The 18977-nt window shown below is 35.0% G+C and overlaps 1 protein-coding gene across 3 annotated transcripts in view; it reads left to right on the plus strand.

Annotated features, from left to right (window-relative positions):
- The window catches only part of PIK3CA (phosphatidylinositol-4,5-bisphosphate 3-kinase, catalytic subunit alpha), a 90274-nt gene that overhangs the window by 43761 nt on the left and 27536 nt on the right, over positions 1 to 18977 (plus strand). For 2 of the 3 annotated variants that reach the window (XM_010855613.1, XM_010855614.1), the window contains 5 exons: positions 11443 to 11870; positions 12367 to 12576; positions 14130 to 14380; positions 16350 to 16595; positions 17248 to 17333. In XM_010855613.1, the coding sequence (XP_010853915.1) occupies positions 11519 to 11870; positions 12367 to 12576; positions 14130 to 14380; positions 16350 to 16595; positions 17248 to 17333 (1145 nt within the window). In that variant the 5' untranslated portion in view covers positions 11443 to 11518. Of the gene's footprint in view, positions 1 to 34; positions 1737 to 11442; positions 11871 to 12366; positions 12577 to 14129; positions 14381 to 16349; positions 16596 to 17247; positions 17334 to 18977 lie in introns of those variants that run through there. The other variant, XM_010855615.1, reaches the window with a different exon arrangement.

Genomic DNA, 18977 nt, shown 5'->3' on the forward strand with positions numbered 1-18977 from the left:
AATTTGATTAAGATGTTTACTCAGGACATCCTTAAACTCTTTACTGAATTTCTCTGGATGGGCCCTGGATGATGTACTCTTGTCTCTTCAAAAGACTATATCCGAGTCCTGGATAGGTGTTAGCTTCATTAGAATAATAAAGAGTGAAGTTATTTTTGGTAAAGCACCCAGGCTTTTGAGAGGAAAATGGCCCTTTTATACTTTTCGAAGTGAACCCATCAATCAGGAAAGGAATGGTATGTAGTTAGCATCATCATCCAAATAACGCCAAGTAATAAACAGATTGTCTTCCTTAAATATATGGGACGTGAATCTCATTTGAAAAGGGAAATTAGAGTCTGTGGCCATACCACCCTGAATGTGTCTGATCTCAGCTGAAAAGGGAAATTAAAAAGTACTGTGAGCCCCATTTTTTGGTTATCATCAGTAGTAAGTTTGGTTATAAACTTTGACTTGGTGTAAAAGATTAAACTTTTAGGACCTTTTCTCTTCATCTTTCATGGGCTAAAATTTTTGCTTCATAGAAAATTGCAGTAACATTTCTAGAACCCCTCCATATTTTGCATTTTCTTATAGTGGGTCATGCTTCCTTACTGGGCTGGTCTCTTCACTGATCTCATATTGGTTGAATTTTCATGGAGGCATTCGTGCATGATTAGGCTTCTATTTTCACTGTTGTGTTGGAGTATACTCTAAACCCTTCAATGCAGATATAGCTGTCAAACTTAAGTATCATAGAGCTGTTTCTCTCTTTATATAAAAGATACTACTTTTTAACCATTTTTCAAGGAAAGTATCTTTTTCTCATTAAAAAAAAATCACCCTGTATATTGTACCAAATTTCCTTTAAATATTGCTTCTGTGAACTAAATAGGATCTTAATAAATGTTCATGAGCTGTATTGTTGGGTTTTAACCCAAAAGATCACCATCATCCCTGCTTATTTCCAGTCAATTCAGATATGATTAAAAGGCATTTATTTTAGCATGAAGAGAAATTTGATAGTATAGTCTATTTCATTCCTCTTCAAAAAGCCAAAAATATTTGTTATCATGAGTTGCATTTTTATTTCTATTATTCATTGCAATTTTCCCCTTTTCTTTAAATAAGAAAACCAATATAATTTCATGTATAAACTTAAAGAAGTAGATTTTACAAATAATGTATAGTATAATTCTAAAATAACAGTTTTTTCTATCTCCATCTGCTTTTTTAGAATAATCTCTTGTGTTTTGTCATTGTTGGAATGTGTCAGATGACCATTTGATGCTTATGCTCTGCTGAGAGTGTACAGACTGAGTTAAACAGATACAGGCTTCATCCTTTAGGGGTTTCATGTTTGAATAAGAATACAGAGACAAATATAAAGATGAGGACAGAGACATCTGTTCAGATACCAAATATATCAATAAAATTATTCTGCATCAAAAAATATTTTTTAAAATATCTATCATCTTCTTACACTAGACCTGCAACAATAAAGTTCTGTCCCTTTCTGGATATGGCATTGATAGCACTGATCTTATAGATAAAAGAGAGGGAAACTTTATTGAATTTTTATGTTCTAAGCACTATGCTAAGGATTTTTAAACATGTATTATCTTATTATTTAATTATTACAACATCACTATGAGGTAGTAACCTCTTTTTTTTTTTTTTTTTTTTCACTTGGTGCTAATAAGGAACTGCCCAAAATTTCCTGAGGAAGTCTTAGTAATTGCAGAGTTCTCCATAAGGTCAGTAATGCTGAGGGTGTTGGAGTAGTGATCTGAACCAAAGCAAAACCTTCAGTTTAGACCATTTCTGCTCTGCTGTTAAAACAGCATATATGTTCTCTTTGCTACTGAATACTGAATAATAGCATAATTGAAAAAATGTGGAGGTTTCTAAAATGTTTCTGGTCCCTTCGTTACTCATTTGCTACAGGTGTTAAGATGTTAAGGCTCCAGTCACAGTTAGATTCTCTTTATGGAACGGTTAGCTTTGCTCTTCCCTTTGGGCAGGAGGAGGCACCCCTAATGCTGTCCACCTGTTTTACCAGTGCTTGCTGTTAGTCACAAGGTAGCCTGGTTAATAAAGAGGAATCAAAGAATTAGAATTTACTGTTTTCTACAACTAGAAAAACAAGGCAAACTATTAATGTATTTTTTATTTGAAGTATTAGTCATTCTTGTAGTTCTACATTTCAGAATCGTAATTTAACCACATACGGCTATCTTCATCTGAAAAGTAAGTGGGATTTATAGAGTTACCTGATTTGCAGTTTACTTCTGACTGCCTGCTGCTTGTTTTATGTGAAGCTATGATAATCTGTTTTGACTTCATCACAAAGATAAGAAAAATATTTCCTGGAAAGCTACGTCACTATGGAATCATTTGTCCTATTAAACTGTGTGTTACTATGAAACATCTCTTATTGTATTTTCCACATTGTTTAAGTATGTTTACTTCATAATCTTGTCCTTCTGATTTTCACCTCTGTTAGTTAATATTTAGTTCCTTTTAAGCTTAAATTTTAAGCAGTTTTAATTTATCCTGTCACACTAAAATTTGAATTTTTGTAAGTTCAGATTAGGGAAATTAGTACTATATTTTGAGATTTGTTATGTTTTCTTCATTTACCTGTATAAAATTTGAAAATTCATAATTCAATAATCTGAGATCAAATTCTTAGATTTCAAGATTTATTAATCTGTATTTCACCTTATTAATGCCTTTTATGCCTCTCACACTGGATTCTTTTAACCACTTTAAAGTTCTTGTTCATTTTTATTGATAATCAGAAGTCTATATCAGTATAGATATTCTTGACCTAGATGATGTCATTATTTTAAAAATCCATTAGCAAAACCCTTCCTAAACCTGTTTGTGGACCTTATGTTAGGGAATGATTATCTTATATAATGGACTTCCCTGGTAGCTCAATCGGTAAGGAATTCGCCTGCAGTGTGGGAGACCTAGGTTCGATCCCAGGAAGACCTGGGATCTTCCCCTGGATTGGGAAGATCCCCTGGAGAAGGAAACAGATACCCACTCCAGTATTCTGGCCTGAAGAATTCTCTGGTAGCCCAGACAGTGAAAAATATGCCTGCAATGTAGGAGACCTGGGTTCAATCCCTGGGTTGGGAAGATACCCTGAAGAAGGGCATGGCAACCCATTCCAATATTCTGTCCTGGAAAATCCCCATGGACAGAGGAGCCTGGCAGGCTGCAGTCCATGGGGTCACAGAGTCGGACACGACTGAGCGACTAAGCACATCTTATATAATGCATTAAACCTCTGAAATGTAGTGTTAAAACACCTTTTTTATAGCACTACACATTTAATAGTGAAAATGAATTGCATTCTCTTCTAAAGGAATTTAAATTTTCTATATCCTGGTCATGAGAACTTGATTTTCCAACCTGATTTTCTCTTAATCACTAAAAGAATGTTAGATCTGTTTTCTCATGATCTGCATATAAAGGTCAATGAAGGATAGCCCTTTGAAAGAAATGGATTATGTGCATCCTTCCAGAGCTAGTGTATATTACAGCTGTGCCTTTGGACTCACTTCAACAACAGTTCAGTGACTCTTAGAGGAAGAGAATTTTAGAGGCCCTAACTGGGACTCAGAATAATTGTACTAAAAGACACTTGCTTCCCATGCCTGCATAACCTCTGCAGTGAAATGTTTAAAATTATTCTTCTTATCCCTCAAATCCAATTGGTCTCTCAGTGCTTTTGATTTTCCTTTACAGGGTATCTTCATCTGTCTCTTTTTTGCTTTTTACTAATTGCTACCACTTTTTTGTTCAGGCCCTTGTTACATTTTCCTTGGGATAATTTCAACATATTAGTTTTCCTGCTTACTCATTTATGCTCTAGGATTATAGTGGCCCAAATAAAAACCCTATCCTGGAAAAGTTCACAGTCTTATCAGGAAGTCTAACGTGGATGTAGATAATTTTAATAATAACATATTAAGGTACAATTACAGAAATACATGTAAGAAGCTGACTAACATTAAGAAAGGAAGTAGTTAACTCTGGAAGTAAATATTAAAGAGAGTAATCAGACCATGGAATTATTGAGATTTTGGTCATGTTTCTGTAGCAAGTGTAGAGGCAAGTTTTTGCTCTCTTGTTCTAAATAAAGATTCGTTTGTAATTTTTTTAAAACAGAAGAGCATAAAATTTCCAGTTTATGAGCAAATAGATGCAGCTGAGATGCAACTTTGGCAACTGAGTTAGCCACAAAACTAATGTTTCTCTATTGACTTATCTGAGAATGGGGTGAAAAATATCTTGTCAGTATATGTCTAAGTAGATACACATTTGTTAATGTGTTAGTTAAATCAGATAACATGTTAAATCTATCAGTTATAAAAAATGTAAAACCTTTGGTCACTCAGCATTTATGCAGCTTCTGTATTTGTGGGACATGTATATATATCTATAAAATACAAGGTGCCTGTTGTAGCAAATTGTGGCTGTGTGGGCTTCTCAGGTGGCTCGGTGGTAAAGAATCCACCTGCCAAATTAGAGCCACAGGAGATGTGGGTTCAATCCCTGGGTTGAAAAGATTCCCTGAAGAAGGAAATGGCAACCCACTCCAGTATTGTTGCCTGGGAAATCCCATGGGCAGAGGAGCCTGGCAGGCCACAATCCAGGGGCTTACAAAGAATCAGACACAACTGAGCGACCAAGCACACGTAAGGTGATTAAGCTACAGTAGAGTCAGTATAGATATCCCCTAAATTTTCAAGTGTATACTTCAAGATAGCTTTCTTTTTTTTTTAAACTTTTTATTTTGTATTGGGGTATAGACGGTTAACAATGTTGTGATAGTTTCAGGTGAACAGCAGAGGGACTCAGCCAACATATACATGTATCCATTCTCCCCCAAACCCTTCTCCTATCCAGGCTGACCACAGCATTGAATAGAGTTCCATATACAGTGGATCCTTGTTGGTTATCCATTTAAAGTATAACAGTGTGTACATGTCCATTCCAAAGTCCCTAACTGTCTCTTCCCACTGACAAGCAGAATTTTGTTCTTGAAGTCTGTCTCTTTCAGTTTTGTAAGTTCATTTGTATCATTTCTTTTTCAATTCCACGTATAAGAGATGTCACACAGTATTTCTCCTTCTCTGACTTAACTTCACTCAGTATGACATTCTCTCGGTCTGTCCATCTTGCTGCGAATGGCATTATTTCATTCTTTTTTTTATTTTTTTTTATTTTTAAACTTTACATAATTGTATTAGTTTTGCCAAATATCAAAATGAATCCACCACAGGTATACATGTGTTCCCCATCCTGAACCCTCCACCCTCCTCCCTCCCCATACCATCTCTCTGGGTCGTCCCAGTGCACTAGCCCCAAGCATCCAGTATCGTGCATCAAACCTGGACTGGCAACTCGTTTCATACATGATATTTTACATGTTTCAATGTCATTCTCCCAATATTTCATTCTTTTTAATGTCTGAGTGATATTCCATTGTACATATGTACCACATCTTCTTTATCCATTTCTCTGTCGATGGACATTTAGGTTGCTTCCATGCCTTGGCTATCGGCTGGTGTTAACAGTGCTGCAATGAACATTGGGGTGCATGTATCCTTTTATATCATGCTTTTCTCTGGATATATGCCCAGGAGTGGGATTGCAGGGTCATATGGTAGCTCTCTCTCTAGTTTCTTAAGGAACCTCTATACTGTTCTACAAAATGACTCTACCAACAAAAATAGCTTCCTTATTTTTAGTGATTTTCTGATGCAGATGTAACATTGATATTTTAGAAATAAATAATTTTTAAACATACTTCTGAAATTAAAATTTAAAATATATAAGATATGCTTTATATATATTTTAAGTTAGAAAGTCTCTGCTATCTTAGCCAGTGTATATAGACTTATAATCCACAGTTAACAGTTATCTGTACTCTGCCTTACAATATTGACTGTAGAGGATTGTACTAGATGTTAGTTGCTGCATTTCGAGGTGAATATTATCAAAGAATACATCCAGTGATGGCAAAGAAGACAACAAGCTATCTCACTTGAATTATGGTTAAAGGAATTGGGGTTAAAAGAACTAGGGAAAATTTTTAGTCTTTGTCAATATGTGAAGAGATAGAAGGCAGACTATTGGAATAAAGAAGTGTAAAAATAACAACCTTTAGGAATAACTTTAGAGGTGCTTCACAAAAACTTCTATATCAGATAGGTGAGCACCCAACACTGAAAATTGCTACTGAACTTTAATTAGGTGACTTATAAGGTACTTTAGTGTTTTAAGATTTTAACTTGACTGGCTTAACATTTGGAGAAAGAAATGGCAACCCGCTCCAGTACTCTTGCCTGGAGAATCCCATGGAGGGAAGAGCCTGGTAGGCTACAGTCCACGGGGTCGCAAAGAATCGGACATAACATTAATCTCTTTGTTTTCAAAATATTTAGATTGAAAGTGTGGGATTGAGGTTGCAAAGGCAGAGTTGGGATGACTTATTAGCCAGTGTATATTTAGAAAATTCTCTAGTTGATATCAAGTAATTCTGACATGTTTTTAGAGGTAGCAGACTTTTTCTGTAAAAGGCCAGATAGTAAATATTTTAGATTTTGCAGGCCACATGGTCTCTGTAGCACCTGCTCAACTCTACTGTTTCTGTGTAAAAGCATCATTGATGGTACATAAACATGGTTTCTTGGCTGTGTTTCAGTTGAACTTTATTTAAAAAAAGCAGGTGGTTAGCTGGGTTTAGCCTGTGGGCCATAGTTGGACAACTCTTGCCTTAATTGATAAAATCTGGAAATACCATTCTAATATAAATGGAGAAAGGCTTTCAGTTAAGGAGTTAAAAACCAAATTGTCAAAATGTCATTGTCTTTTTGGCTGGAAGAGTGCACGTCTGGTGTTCCAAATACTGAATTGCCCATTGAATTAAGAAACGTTTTGCTATAAAAGTCAAGGGACAATGGAGAGTCTGAGACTGTTTTCTGTTGTTCATTTCTGCTGCATATTTTGTCCTTAAAGGTGTGTTTTTACACTTTGGTTTACTGTTTATTTGATTATATCATTTATTTGAAAACAAAACTTTTAAGAAACCTGAATTTAAAAATCATGAAAAAATGTCATGGTATTCTTTTGTTCAAAATACTTAGAGACTCCCTTTTACTTAGAGTATACTACATAGAATTCAAACCCCTTCACTTGGAGTCTGTCCTCTTTTCTTGTGCCCCTGTGTGTCTCTCAGTCTCTTCATTATCACATATCCTGCCTATCCCCATGCATTTCATACTCAAGTAGTAAAAAAAGTCAAACTTGTATTGCTGGTAAAGGCTGCATTGTTTTCATGGTCTTTGCACATACACTTTTATACCTGTCTAAAACTCCCTTTTCACCTATCTGCCCCAGGTCCAAGCCACTTCTCTGCAAAATCCCTATTAATCTGTAATGCTGTACATAAACTTCCCTGGTGCCTTCCCTAGCCTCCTCAGGCAGTTGGAGATTTCTTGTGACTTTTCCAAAGTTCCTCTTCTGCCATATAACAATTTTCCATTGTTAAAGTTGTTCCTGGGTCTTGTTTTTCCCCAACAAACTCAACAACCAAAGAGAAAGCATGTATTTACCATTGTTTTCATACTATTTAACGTAGAACCTGGCACAAACAAGTATTTCTCCAAAAAGGGTGATTAAGCCAGGGATTCCTTACACCTAAGCTGTAAATAGCCATACTAATTAAATAGGGATACACGGGGTCTGGGGAACAAGCCACAGTTGCAAAAATCCCAGCATCTGAGCCACTCGATACTGTTCGAAATTCATCTTTGAGTCTTGCAGTTCCGGTTCTGCCTTCAGACTTCAGCACTTGACTCTGGTACTGCTTTGTGAAGCTGAAACTCCTTGTTTACTTGCCCCCCTCTGTAAAAGAACCCAGTCCTCTTATTCCTATCACTAACTGATGCCATTCTTGAATAATTCGTAAAAACTTGAAAAGATACGATGGGTATACTTGACAGGTTTGTTAATTATATTTAACATTTTTTGAGTGCTTACAGTGTGCCAGTCTCTTTGCTTACGTGGTATTCATATATTACCTCATTGATACCATGGTCTGATGAAGTGTATGCTATTATCCCAACTTAACAAATTGGGGCAGGGGGCCAGGGTGGTGGTGGTGGTGGTGATATAAGGTTTGGTGAGATGAATTGAACTGCTTAAGGCCATACAACTATTAACTAAGGCAGACAGAATCTGAATCCAGTGTAACTTCATAGCCTGTTCTTTTATTCACCATTATTCACCACCAGTGAATATTCCTGCCATAACTGTATGGTTATAATGTGTACTTTGAAATCATGTAGACCTGGATTCAAAATATTTAATATTTACTGGTGGCAAATAACTTTACTTCTCTGACCCTCAGTTTTCTCATATGTAAAATGTTTATTACTTATCCCAAAAGGGTATTGCATGCATAAGTGTAAGATATCTACTAAATAGTGAGTGTTAGCTCCATTTGTCTCTTCTACACTTCTTGTGAAGTAGTAGAGTACTGGGGTACGAGGACAAATAAGAAAGTTAGCTTCCTCTCCCTCCTGTAGAGTACTACCAGTGTGGACCAGTGCCTGCTTTCCAGGATCTCCCAGTATTTTATGGCTATGATCACATTTATTCTCTTAATGAGAAGGGTGTGTCTCAAGTATTTCATAGTTGTTAATTGCCCATAAATATACTAAAGTAGAATAAGGATTAGAATCAGTGATCTCTTGGGTACTAGACTTTTCTTTCGCTAATTCTTAGGAAACATATGGGACTTTGGGAGTTGTTATTTATTATATAAAATAGTTGCCCTCATGATTCCATAACATAGACCTGTTAGTGCCATTCAACAAAGAAAACTGTAAACACAGCTGCTGCTTTGGTATGGTTTGTGGTTTGGTTTTGTTTTTATTTGAACTTTTTTCTGCAGGCAGATCATCACTTATAAGTAATCATTTGGCATTTCTCCTTGCATTCTTCAAATTTTTTTGTGTGTTTTTTAAAAGCATAGCCTAACTCATTTCTATAATTATGCTCTCAGATTGATCCATCTGTTTTTTTTACTAGCCAATGAATTTTCTTTTAAAAGTATAGAGAATAGGATAATTATATTTTAAATCCTATAACCTCAGTGAGTCTCTTATAAATTTGAAGAAGATGTTTTCAAGTATTAGAAAAAAATTGTACATTCCTTATTGTCTTTCAACTGATCTCTGTATTTCCAGAGGTAGGGAGGGGGCTTGAAATTCCTGCCAATTTATTCCTCATCTCCTTCTTCATGTGTTAAAACTCTGAAGCATACCATAAACACTTGTTTGCAACTGAGAATGGGTACTGCAAAAACATCTAATCAAAATAGATCCTATTGCTCTCTCTAGGTTTCATAGGCTGTGTGGAGAAAGAGGAATTGTAGGGGGCAAATGGAGATGTAGTAAGACAGTTAGGCCTTTGCAGTGGTCCACATAAGAAATAGTAGTGGACTGACCCAAGACATTAAGAAATTCAAGGTACAGAATTAACACAATTTGTTGATGAATTAGATACTGGCTTGTACGCAATAAAGGAGTCAAAGACAGTTTCTGGATTAAGTATATCCTGCTCTTCACCTCTTTCTCACTGTGTGTGTTCCACTCCTGCTTATCCTTAAAGAATTTAGTTTAAATGTTACCTTCTATGGAAAACTGCCTCATTCCAACTTCCATTAAGTTAGGTGACCACTGTATGTGCTTTTATAAGCACCTGGTACTTCTTCATGAGAGGTTTTTTTTTTTTTTTCCTCCCTGTTTTATACGTGTCAGTTTTGTACCCCACACCAGCATGCACATAACCTTCACACTCTCGATGTTGTCTTGTGAGGGCAGAGGCCATGCCTGTCTTATTCATCATCATATTCCCGGTACCTAACATGGTCCTGGGGACAGCACCAATACATTGTTGGTGAATAGGGTCATTTATAGCTATTGTCTATAGTGCCTGATAGAGTAATTGAATACAGTTAAGTTGTCTGGGGTTTTTTGAATCATTTCTCTGGCTTAACTTTTATTTCTTTTTTATTTTCTTAATATCTCTGACCTTATTTTTTTTCTTATAGTTTTATAGTTTAGCTTACTGAATAACAAATATAAACCACAGTAAAGAATATGCCTGCAATGCGGGAGACCCAAGTTTGATCCCTGAGTTGCAAAGATGCTCTGGAGAAGGGAATGGCAACCCACTCCAGTATTCTTGCCTAGAGCATCCCATGGACAGAGGAGCCTGGCAGGCTCCAGTTTATGGGGTTGCAAAAAGTTGGACACGACTGAGCGACTAACACTACTACTTTTTGGTAAAAGGGATGGATCATTGCAAATTAAGCATCCTATCTCAAAGAAAATGCATTGATGACACTTTTATTATACTGAATATATAACTAAATTATACTTAAAGACAGAATCATCAAAGGTATCACTTAGACAATAATCAATACAAAAAAAGGAAATTACAAAGATTTTTCTTTCTTAAGAAAGAAAAAAATACTAAACTGTGTAAATTCTAGTTACCACAGAGTAGAGGTAGTAGTGTAAAAGGAAAAGGATTTGACTTCTCTAGCCTTTACTTTACTCATCTTTAAAATAAAAACAGTGGTGGTGGTTTAGTTGCTAAGTCATGTCTGACTCTTGCAACCCCTTGGACTGTAGCCTGCCCGGCTCCTCTGTCCATGGGATTTTCCAGGCAAGAGTGCTGGAGTGGGTTGCCATTTCATTATTCTTGCCTAAAAGCCTTTACTTTACTCATCTTTAAGAACAGTGGAACCATGGTCTAAAAGGTCCTTTCCAGGCCAAATTCTGTTGTTCCATAAAATAGAGAGGAATGATATATAATGGGAATTTTGGTTTCAATTGCAGCTTACTATTTATTCTCTCCATAGCTCCAGCTCTGTCTTGATAAGATCTGACCTTAAAAATCCATTCAAATAAGAATTTTTTTATTGAATGAATTTATTAAATGTGATTAAATGCAAGTAATTGTTTTTTCTAATTTCTGGTTTGCAATCAATTCTTTTAGCCTGTGCTTAGTCGCTCAGTTGCGTCTGACTCTTTGCAACCCCATGGACTGTAGCCCACCAGGCTCTTCTGTCTATGGGAATTCTCCAGGCAAGAACACTGGAGTGGGTTTCCATGTCCTCCTCCAGGGCATCTTCCCAAACCAGGGATCGAACTCAGGTCTCTTCTGCATTGCAGGCAGATTCTTTACTGTCTGGGCTACCAGGAAAGCCATCTTTTAGCCTAATTAGGAACAATAATATAAGATGAACTATAATTACTTACTCTAATCATTTCAAACTACAGAAAATGAAATTTTACATTTAGTAATGCCATATGTGTATTCTTTGATGGTTCCTCCTTTAACATACTTTTTCTTTCTTTGATTTAGATTTCTGCTTTGGGACAGTTACACCTCTAATTCCTTAAAGTACTTTTATATGTAAAACTTGTAAAGGATCAGAACAATGCCTCCAAGACCATCATCAGGTGAACTGTGGGGCATCCACTTGATGCCCCCAAGAATCCTAGTAGAATGTTTACTACCAAATGGGATGATAGTGACTTTAGAATGCCTCCGTGAGGCTACGTTAATAACGATAAAGCATGAACTATTTAAAGAAGCAAGAAAATACCCTCTCCATCAACTTCTTCAAGATGAATCTTCTTACATTTTCGTAAGTGTTACCCAAGAAGCAGAAAGGGAAGAATTTTTTGATGAAACAAGACGACTTTGTGACCTTCGGCTTTTTCAACCCTTTTTAAAAGTAATTGAACCAGTAGGCAACCGTGAAGAAAAGATCCTCAATCGAGAAATTGGTATGATAAAATTTTGAAATGGCATTGTCATCCCATTCTAAATGCAAATAACTATGAAGCTTAACTGTTTTCTCATTAATAAAATATTTTGTCTGAACTGGTTAAATAGATTTCAATCATTACAATTCTAAAGTATTTTTTGACTGTTAGGCTAAGGGACTATTTTTAACACCTTGGTATTATTCTGTAAAGTTTTCTTTAAGAAGTATCATATGAGGGAATGAGGGATGATTTATATTTGTTATATCCCAGTTTTGTTTTCTAAAAAATAATTGATAATGAATAAATGTTTGCTACTTTTGCTCCAAATTACTGAGCCTATCATATTTTATATATTAAACATATTTGAGATTTTGTCAATTCTTACTATATGTATTCATCAAAAATTTTATTAACACAGAAAATTCTTTATTGTGATCGTCCATATCTACCAAATTCCTTGTTTATAACAAGCATGGTCTTACTGTGTGTTTAACAGAATGTTATATCCTTTAAGGTTTTGCTATCGGCATGCCAGTGTGTGAATTCGATATGGTTAAAGATCCAGAAGTACAGGACTTCCGAAGAAATATTCTCAATGTTTGTAAAGAAGCTGTGGATCTTAGGGATCTTAATTCACCTCATAGTAGAGCAATGTATGTTTATCCTCCAAATGTAGAATCTTCACCAGAACTGCCAAAGCACATATATAATAAATTGGATAAAGGTAAGAAAATTACTTATCTACCATAAATGGCCACTGTAATGAAAACTTCTATCTGTACCTATATCATTATACAGTCTTTTTGCCCTAGCTAGATGATAAGCTTCTTGAAGTCAGGGACTGCTTGTACTGACAAGATATAATTGACTGCCAAGTACACAACTTGTATGCAATAAGTATTGATTGGGTGAATGAATATGTGCATGTGGTGCTGATCCCTTGGTGAATTGTCTTAGAATAAAACTGAAAAGAAAACGTTGAATTTCAAATTCACTGTTAACAGAATTACAGCTAATTATATTTTTACAAATAAAAACAACTATAAATAGAAATCTTTTATGAAATTATGGTGAAAGTTAACACATTCTTACTATATACAAAGAAAAAGTAAATGTTAGATGCAGTGTTTAACTCTGATCATATGAGTGATAATAATGACTTGACTACTGACAGTATATCAGTTTCTAGAATTAAGTGAACATGAGAGTATTTAAACTGCATTGTTTTAGAAATGAAAATATCATGTATCAGATAAATATTTGTGCTTTTCAAGGTAACAAAGTGAAGTTTTTAATGGAAAGTTATAGAATAGGTTTACTTATTAAACATAGTATTCTGTCAGTAGAATAAATTAAGGCATCTTATTATTATTTCAGCCATATTATTCTAAGTAGTTTAATGATTATATAACATAAGATCTTCATTTAAAATTCATTTCTACATTAGCATAGTTTTAATCTTTTCATTTTCATCTTCTTTTTCTTGATCCCCTAGCCTTACACTTCATTAATCTTAAAGGAAAAAAATAGAAAATTTATTTTCTTCCCCTTCGCTCCCGCATCTTTTCTCATTCTGATTCAACATCTCTCTTTAAGTCTCCATGGTTCTTCCCCATAGTTACGAGGCACACTTGTACTTAAAGTACTGTTGAACCTTTGATGCCATCATGAATCACTCTTCAGAGGGGTTGTATGTATGAAGTATGTCATGCAGTTTAGAATGGAAATTAGTTTGGTCTCAGATACCTGCAACACACAGTAGTCACGGTTTTGTGTGCTTGCCTTAAAACATGAGGCTGGGGCAATGGTTTGTCAGCCCTATCAGATTTGAAGATTTGCTCTGTCTACCTGACATTTACCTGTATTTAATTATGGTTGATTATAAGTCATTTCCGGAGAAGGCAATGGCACCCCACTCCAGTACTCTTGCCTGGAAAATCCCATGGACGGAGGACCCTGGTGGGCCGCAGTCCTTGGGGTCGCTAAGAGTCAGACACGACTGAGCGACTTCACTTTCACTTTTCACTTTCATGCATTGGAGAAGGAAATGGCAACCCACTCCAGTGTTCTTGCCTGGAGAATCCCAGGGACGGGGGAGCCTGGTGGGCTGCCGTCTCTGGGGTCGCACAGAGTCGGACACGACTGAAGCGACTTAGCAGCAGCATAAGTCATTTCTCTTTGTGGTTAAAGTAATGGTACTGCATACTTTTTGAAACTTGTCTCTTGAAAAATGAAATATATGTGGTGATTTCATTTAATGTTATTTTTCTATTTTAGGGCAAATAATAGTGGTGATTTGGGTAATAGTTTCTCCAAATAATGACAAACAGAAATATACTCTGAAAATCAACCATGACTGTGTGCCAGAACAAGTAATTGCTGAAGCAATCAGGAAAAAAACTCGAAGTATGTTGCTATCATCTGAACAACTAAAACTCTGTGTTTTAGAATATCAGGGCAAGTATATTTTAAAAGTGTGTGGATGTGATGAATACTTCCTAGAAAAATATCCTCTGAGTCAGTATAAGGTGAGTAACAAGTTTTAAAGATATTAATTTTAAATTTAAAAGGTAATAACATTGGGAACTGGTACCTGTATTTAGGATGCAGTTTTTGAAAATTTAATTTTTTTTGGCCACACTACTTGGCTTCCAGAATCTTAGTTCCTTGACCAGGAATTGAGCTCTGGTTTTGGCAGTGAAAACGCCAAGTCCTAATTACTAGACTGCCAGGGAATTCCCAAAACTAAATAATTAGTATTAGTAAATAGCATTAATAAGTTTATTTTTTTACACTATATTTAGTTTGAGAGACTGATGAATTTGAGAGGACCAGTGCTATTCTTTTAGATTTTATATGATTAATATTTGGGGACCTGACTACATGTATATGGGTAAGCTGAGTAACAGTTTACAGTTGTAACAATAGTTATGTCATTATTCAGATACAAACATTTGATGACGATTTAATTGTGCCATGAGGTAAGATATAATAATGTTTTAGGTGTTTTACAAAAAATGCATTATGTGCTTTTTCTGGATACCCCCAGTTCTATAGTGGAAATACTTTTATAGCCAATAGAAATTTTAAATAACATGAAACTTGCCCAAAAGGCTTTTCATGTGCCATACTTTTCAAAAAAGGGCTTGTTGTATTTGAATACGCAGTGTTAGCAATAAAGTAAATGTTCTTTGTCAAAAAAAAAAAATTGGCAGTTATATTAACACCCAAATTGACTCTACGGACGTGAGTCTGAATGAACTCTGGGAGTTGGTGATGGACAGGGAGGCCTGGCGTGCTGCGATTCATGGGGTTGCAAAGAGTCGGACACGACTGAGTGACTGAACTGAACTGAACTGAACTGAATGATTTTTATCCCTTTCCAAACAGTGGCACTAGAAGGAATTAAATATTTCAAAATCCATGATCTACAGTTAATTAAGATGCACTGTTAATACTTCTCTACTCTATTTTCTATTCATTAAATAAGTACCTATAAGAAGCAACCATATTTGTACCAAGCATATGTCAAGTACTGATTTACAGTACCTAGTAAGACATGGTTTTGGCTTTTAGTTTGCTTACATTCTACTAGGGCTTATGGGTAAGGAGGTAGATTTTTGTAATATGTGTACAGTAGTGCTATGTGTATATGTGCTTAGTCGCTCAGTTGTGTCCAACTCTGTGTGACCCCATGGACTGTAACGCCCCCAGGCTCCTCTGTCCATGGAATTTCCCAGGCAGGAATACTGGAGCGAGTTTTCATTTCCTTCTCCAGGGGATCTTCCAAACCTGGGGATCGAACCTGTGTCTCCTGCATTGGCAGGCCAATTCTTCACGTATTGAGTGATTAGGGGTATACAGTAGCATTTATATTAAAAATCTGTATCCTGATTATCATTTTAAAGTTCAAACCAATGCATTTTAATATTTTTTAAAACATATTTCATAATTATTAGTCTCCTTTCTTTGTGTGTGTGTGTGTGTGTGTGTGATTTTTTTTTAAGAAATGTTTCTCAAGAAATGTTGGGGCGAAAGAACAAGTGGGCAGCAGCTCTTGGATTTTACATCAGTATGACTTAATACATTGAATGACACAGACTTTCTAAATATGTTGCTTTTTCCTTTAACAAGTACAGTGTTTTCATAATGAGTATGTCCTGATCCTTATTTTTAATTCTTTCTTCTTTCTTTTTTTTTTTTTTTTCCAGTTGAAGGTAGAACTATAGTCTCAAAAGCTGACCTTGGTTTTTCTTTTCTTTTATACAATTTATATGCCAGGAGGTGCTTGGCTTATCTGCGCTGTAACCTAACTCCCAAATGTTAGTGTTTTAAATGTTATAGCAACTGCTAAAAAAAAAAATCTATAATGTTTGATTTGTTTAATCACCTTTGCAGATTAGTATGTAAATTATCTCATAATACTCTTTGCATTTGGCTTTTAAAATGAAACCTTACAAGAAATGGCTTCTCCCCTCCCACCTTAATCTCTTACAGTATATAAGAAGCTGTATAATGCTTGGGAGGATGCCCAATTTGATGCTGATGGCTAAAGAAAGCCTCTATTCTCAACTGCCAATGGACTGTTTTACAATGCCATCATATTCCAGACGCATCTCCACAGCTACGCCATATATGAATGGAGAAACATCTACAAAATCCCTTTGGGTTATAAATAGTGCACTCAGAATAAAAATTCTTTGTGCAACCTATGTGAATGTAAATATTCGAGACATTGACAAGGTAAGGTCAAGTGTTGCTGTTTATAATTTATATAAATTATTTTATATAAATCTTTTTTATTGAACTATATCATAATCTGTTGACCTGCAGTACGTTTTCAGTTGGCTAGAAAACATCTACCTTAGTTTGTAGTCCTTTTCTGTAATTCTAATAATTCTAATATCTGTAATTCTAAGCTCTTAAAACCAAACTTTTATAGAATTCATTTGGCAGGAAAACCTGACCTAGTCTGAAGCAAGGTTTTTTATAATCTTTATCCCACTTAGTGTAAATATCCATATGTTTTGTTGTAAAAATATTAATAACTTCTCTATGAAGTGCTGCTCTAACTGCTAAGAGTACTAAGTAATATTTAGTATATGTACCAATTTATCGTTCTGAAATTTGTAAAACTGAATTACATAACTGGCTTAAAAAGGGATTGTGGGCCTGCGTTGAAGACAGCAACATATTGGTGAAAAATGTACATCATTTATTAATTTACTATATACGGGAAGAAAAAGAGATCAGAAAAGCTACATCTGAACAAAAACTTTTAGTTGATTCTCTCATTCATATCAGTTAAGTTGTTTTGATAATGTTTAGTATTGGTCTTGTCTAGTATGTGTATGCGTATATGTATGTGTATACACATAACTTTTTTTCCCCTTAGATTTATGTTCGAACAGGTATCTACCATGGAGGAGAACCCTTATGTGATAATGTGAACACTCAAAGAGTACCTTGTTCCAATCCCAGGTAAGGAAGTATATGAATTTATATTTTCAAAAGTCATATTAGTGTTTAACAGTATAATAAATAGAAGTAGCATATTTTACATTATTAGTTTTATGCAAGTCATATATAATTCCAAGACATTTAATATAGAACATAAGGACATTCCATCAAATAAGTATCTTCATTCGGGATCACTTTATTTATATTCTCTAAAATGTTACTGGAACAGTTTTTCTGATTCTCTCTTTCGTTGTGTCGAGGAGAAAACAGAATGTGGTTATAGTTTGGTGCTGATGATTCCTTACAGTAGGTCTAAAAACCTTGCATTTTATTCCTTTTTAAACTCCATTTCCATTAAGAAGTGAGAGTTGGCAAATAACTTCAGAGCTATACTACTCTGAGGCAGTTTCCTTTACAACACTCCCAAGAATACATGTTTATCACATTCAAGTAAAGAATTTTGGGGAACAAACCAATTTCTTAGTGGGAGGAGGAGTTATTGGAAATGTTTAAAAATGATTACCGCCTAGATAAAATGAAGAAATAAAAACGGTAGTATAATTCAGCAACTTTCCATCTTGCCGTTTCTTTGCCTTTGTTTATAGAATCATTGGGGAATAAAAGTTTATTCCTGAATATAGTAGTATTTTAAGATAACTCAAATTGGCTTTAAATGTTAAAGTAGACTTTTTAGACTAGCAGTAGAGCTAACTAATGGATCTTTCAGAAGTAAGTTTCATAATGAGTTCAGACTGAGTTCTAGAAAAGTCAGGGAAAAGTTCTGGTCTTGTCATTGCTAGAGGTGCCACCCTCCTAGACCATAGGTAGAGTTCAGAGAGATGGTAGCCTTCTCTACCAGGAAGAAGGAATATAATTGCCATCCTGCCTGAACCATTGTAGGTCAGAAAGCAGGTTAGAAGTTACGCTGTGGCAATAAACAAATTCAGAATCTTTTAAAATTTTTGTTAGACCAACAAAAGTTTGTTTCCCATTCGTACAGCATATCTGTCACAGGTTAAGTGGGTGCTTTTGCAAGGAGCATAAAAACAGTATTTGAGGAAATAATAGCCAGAAATTTCTAAATTTTGGTGAAAACTATAAAACCAACAACCTAAGGGGTTCAATAAGCCCAAGGAAAGACCCCAAAATATTGTTAGATAGATTTATCTTAATTCTTTCAAGTAACAAAAATAAACAGACTTTAGAAAAGTAAAAGGTAAATTTATTTAATGATATAAGATCAAAATGTCAAAATTTAATATATTAAAGTAGCTATTTAGAAAGGATTTCTGTTTTATTATCTTTTCTTTAAGAATATCTATAAGGTAAAATCCCTATGGAAGTAGTATAAAGACTTAAGTAAATTGTGGAGCTTTTCTGTACTTAAAAATCAGAGATAAAAATATATGAAGTTATTAGAAAGATAGAATCTTAAAAATTCTTACTGAGATTAAATGATTTTTCCAAATTTGTGCTTTCTATATGCTAAATAAATTAGATACTTTATGATTTCCATATAAATGTTACCAGTTATCTCCCAAAATCAGAATAAATTTGGAATATATCTATATATATATAAAACGATTGCTTAAAACTAAAGAACTTAATTGGGTGGTGCGTGTTTGTGTGGACTTTAGAAGAAGAAAAGAATATGCTTTAGTTGGT

Source organism: Bison bison, unplaced genomic scaffold, assembly GCF_000754665.1.
Source record: "Bison bison bison isolate TAMUID 2011002044 unplaced genomic scaffold, Bison_UMD1.0 scf7180017864367, whole genome shotgun sequence".
Classification (NCBI taxonomy): Eukaryota; Metazoa; Chordata; class Mammalia; order Artiodactyla; family Bovidae; genus Bison; species Bison bison.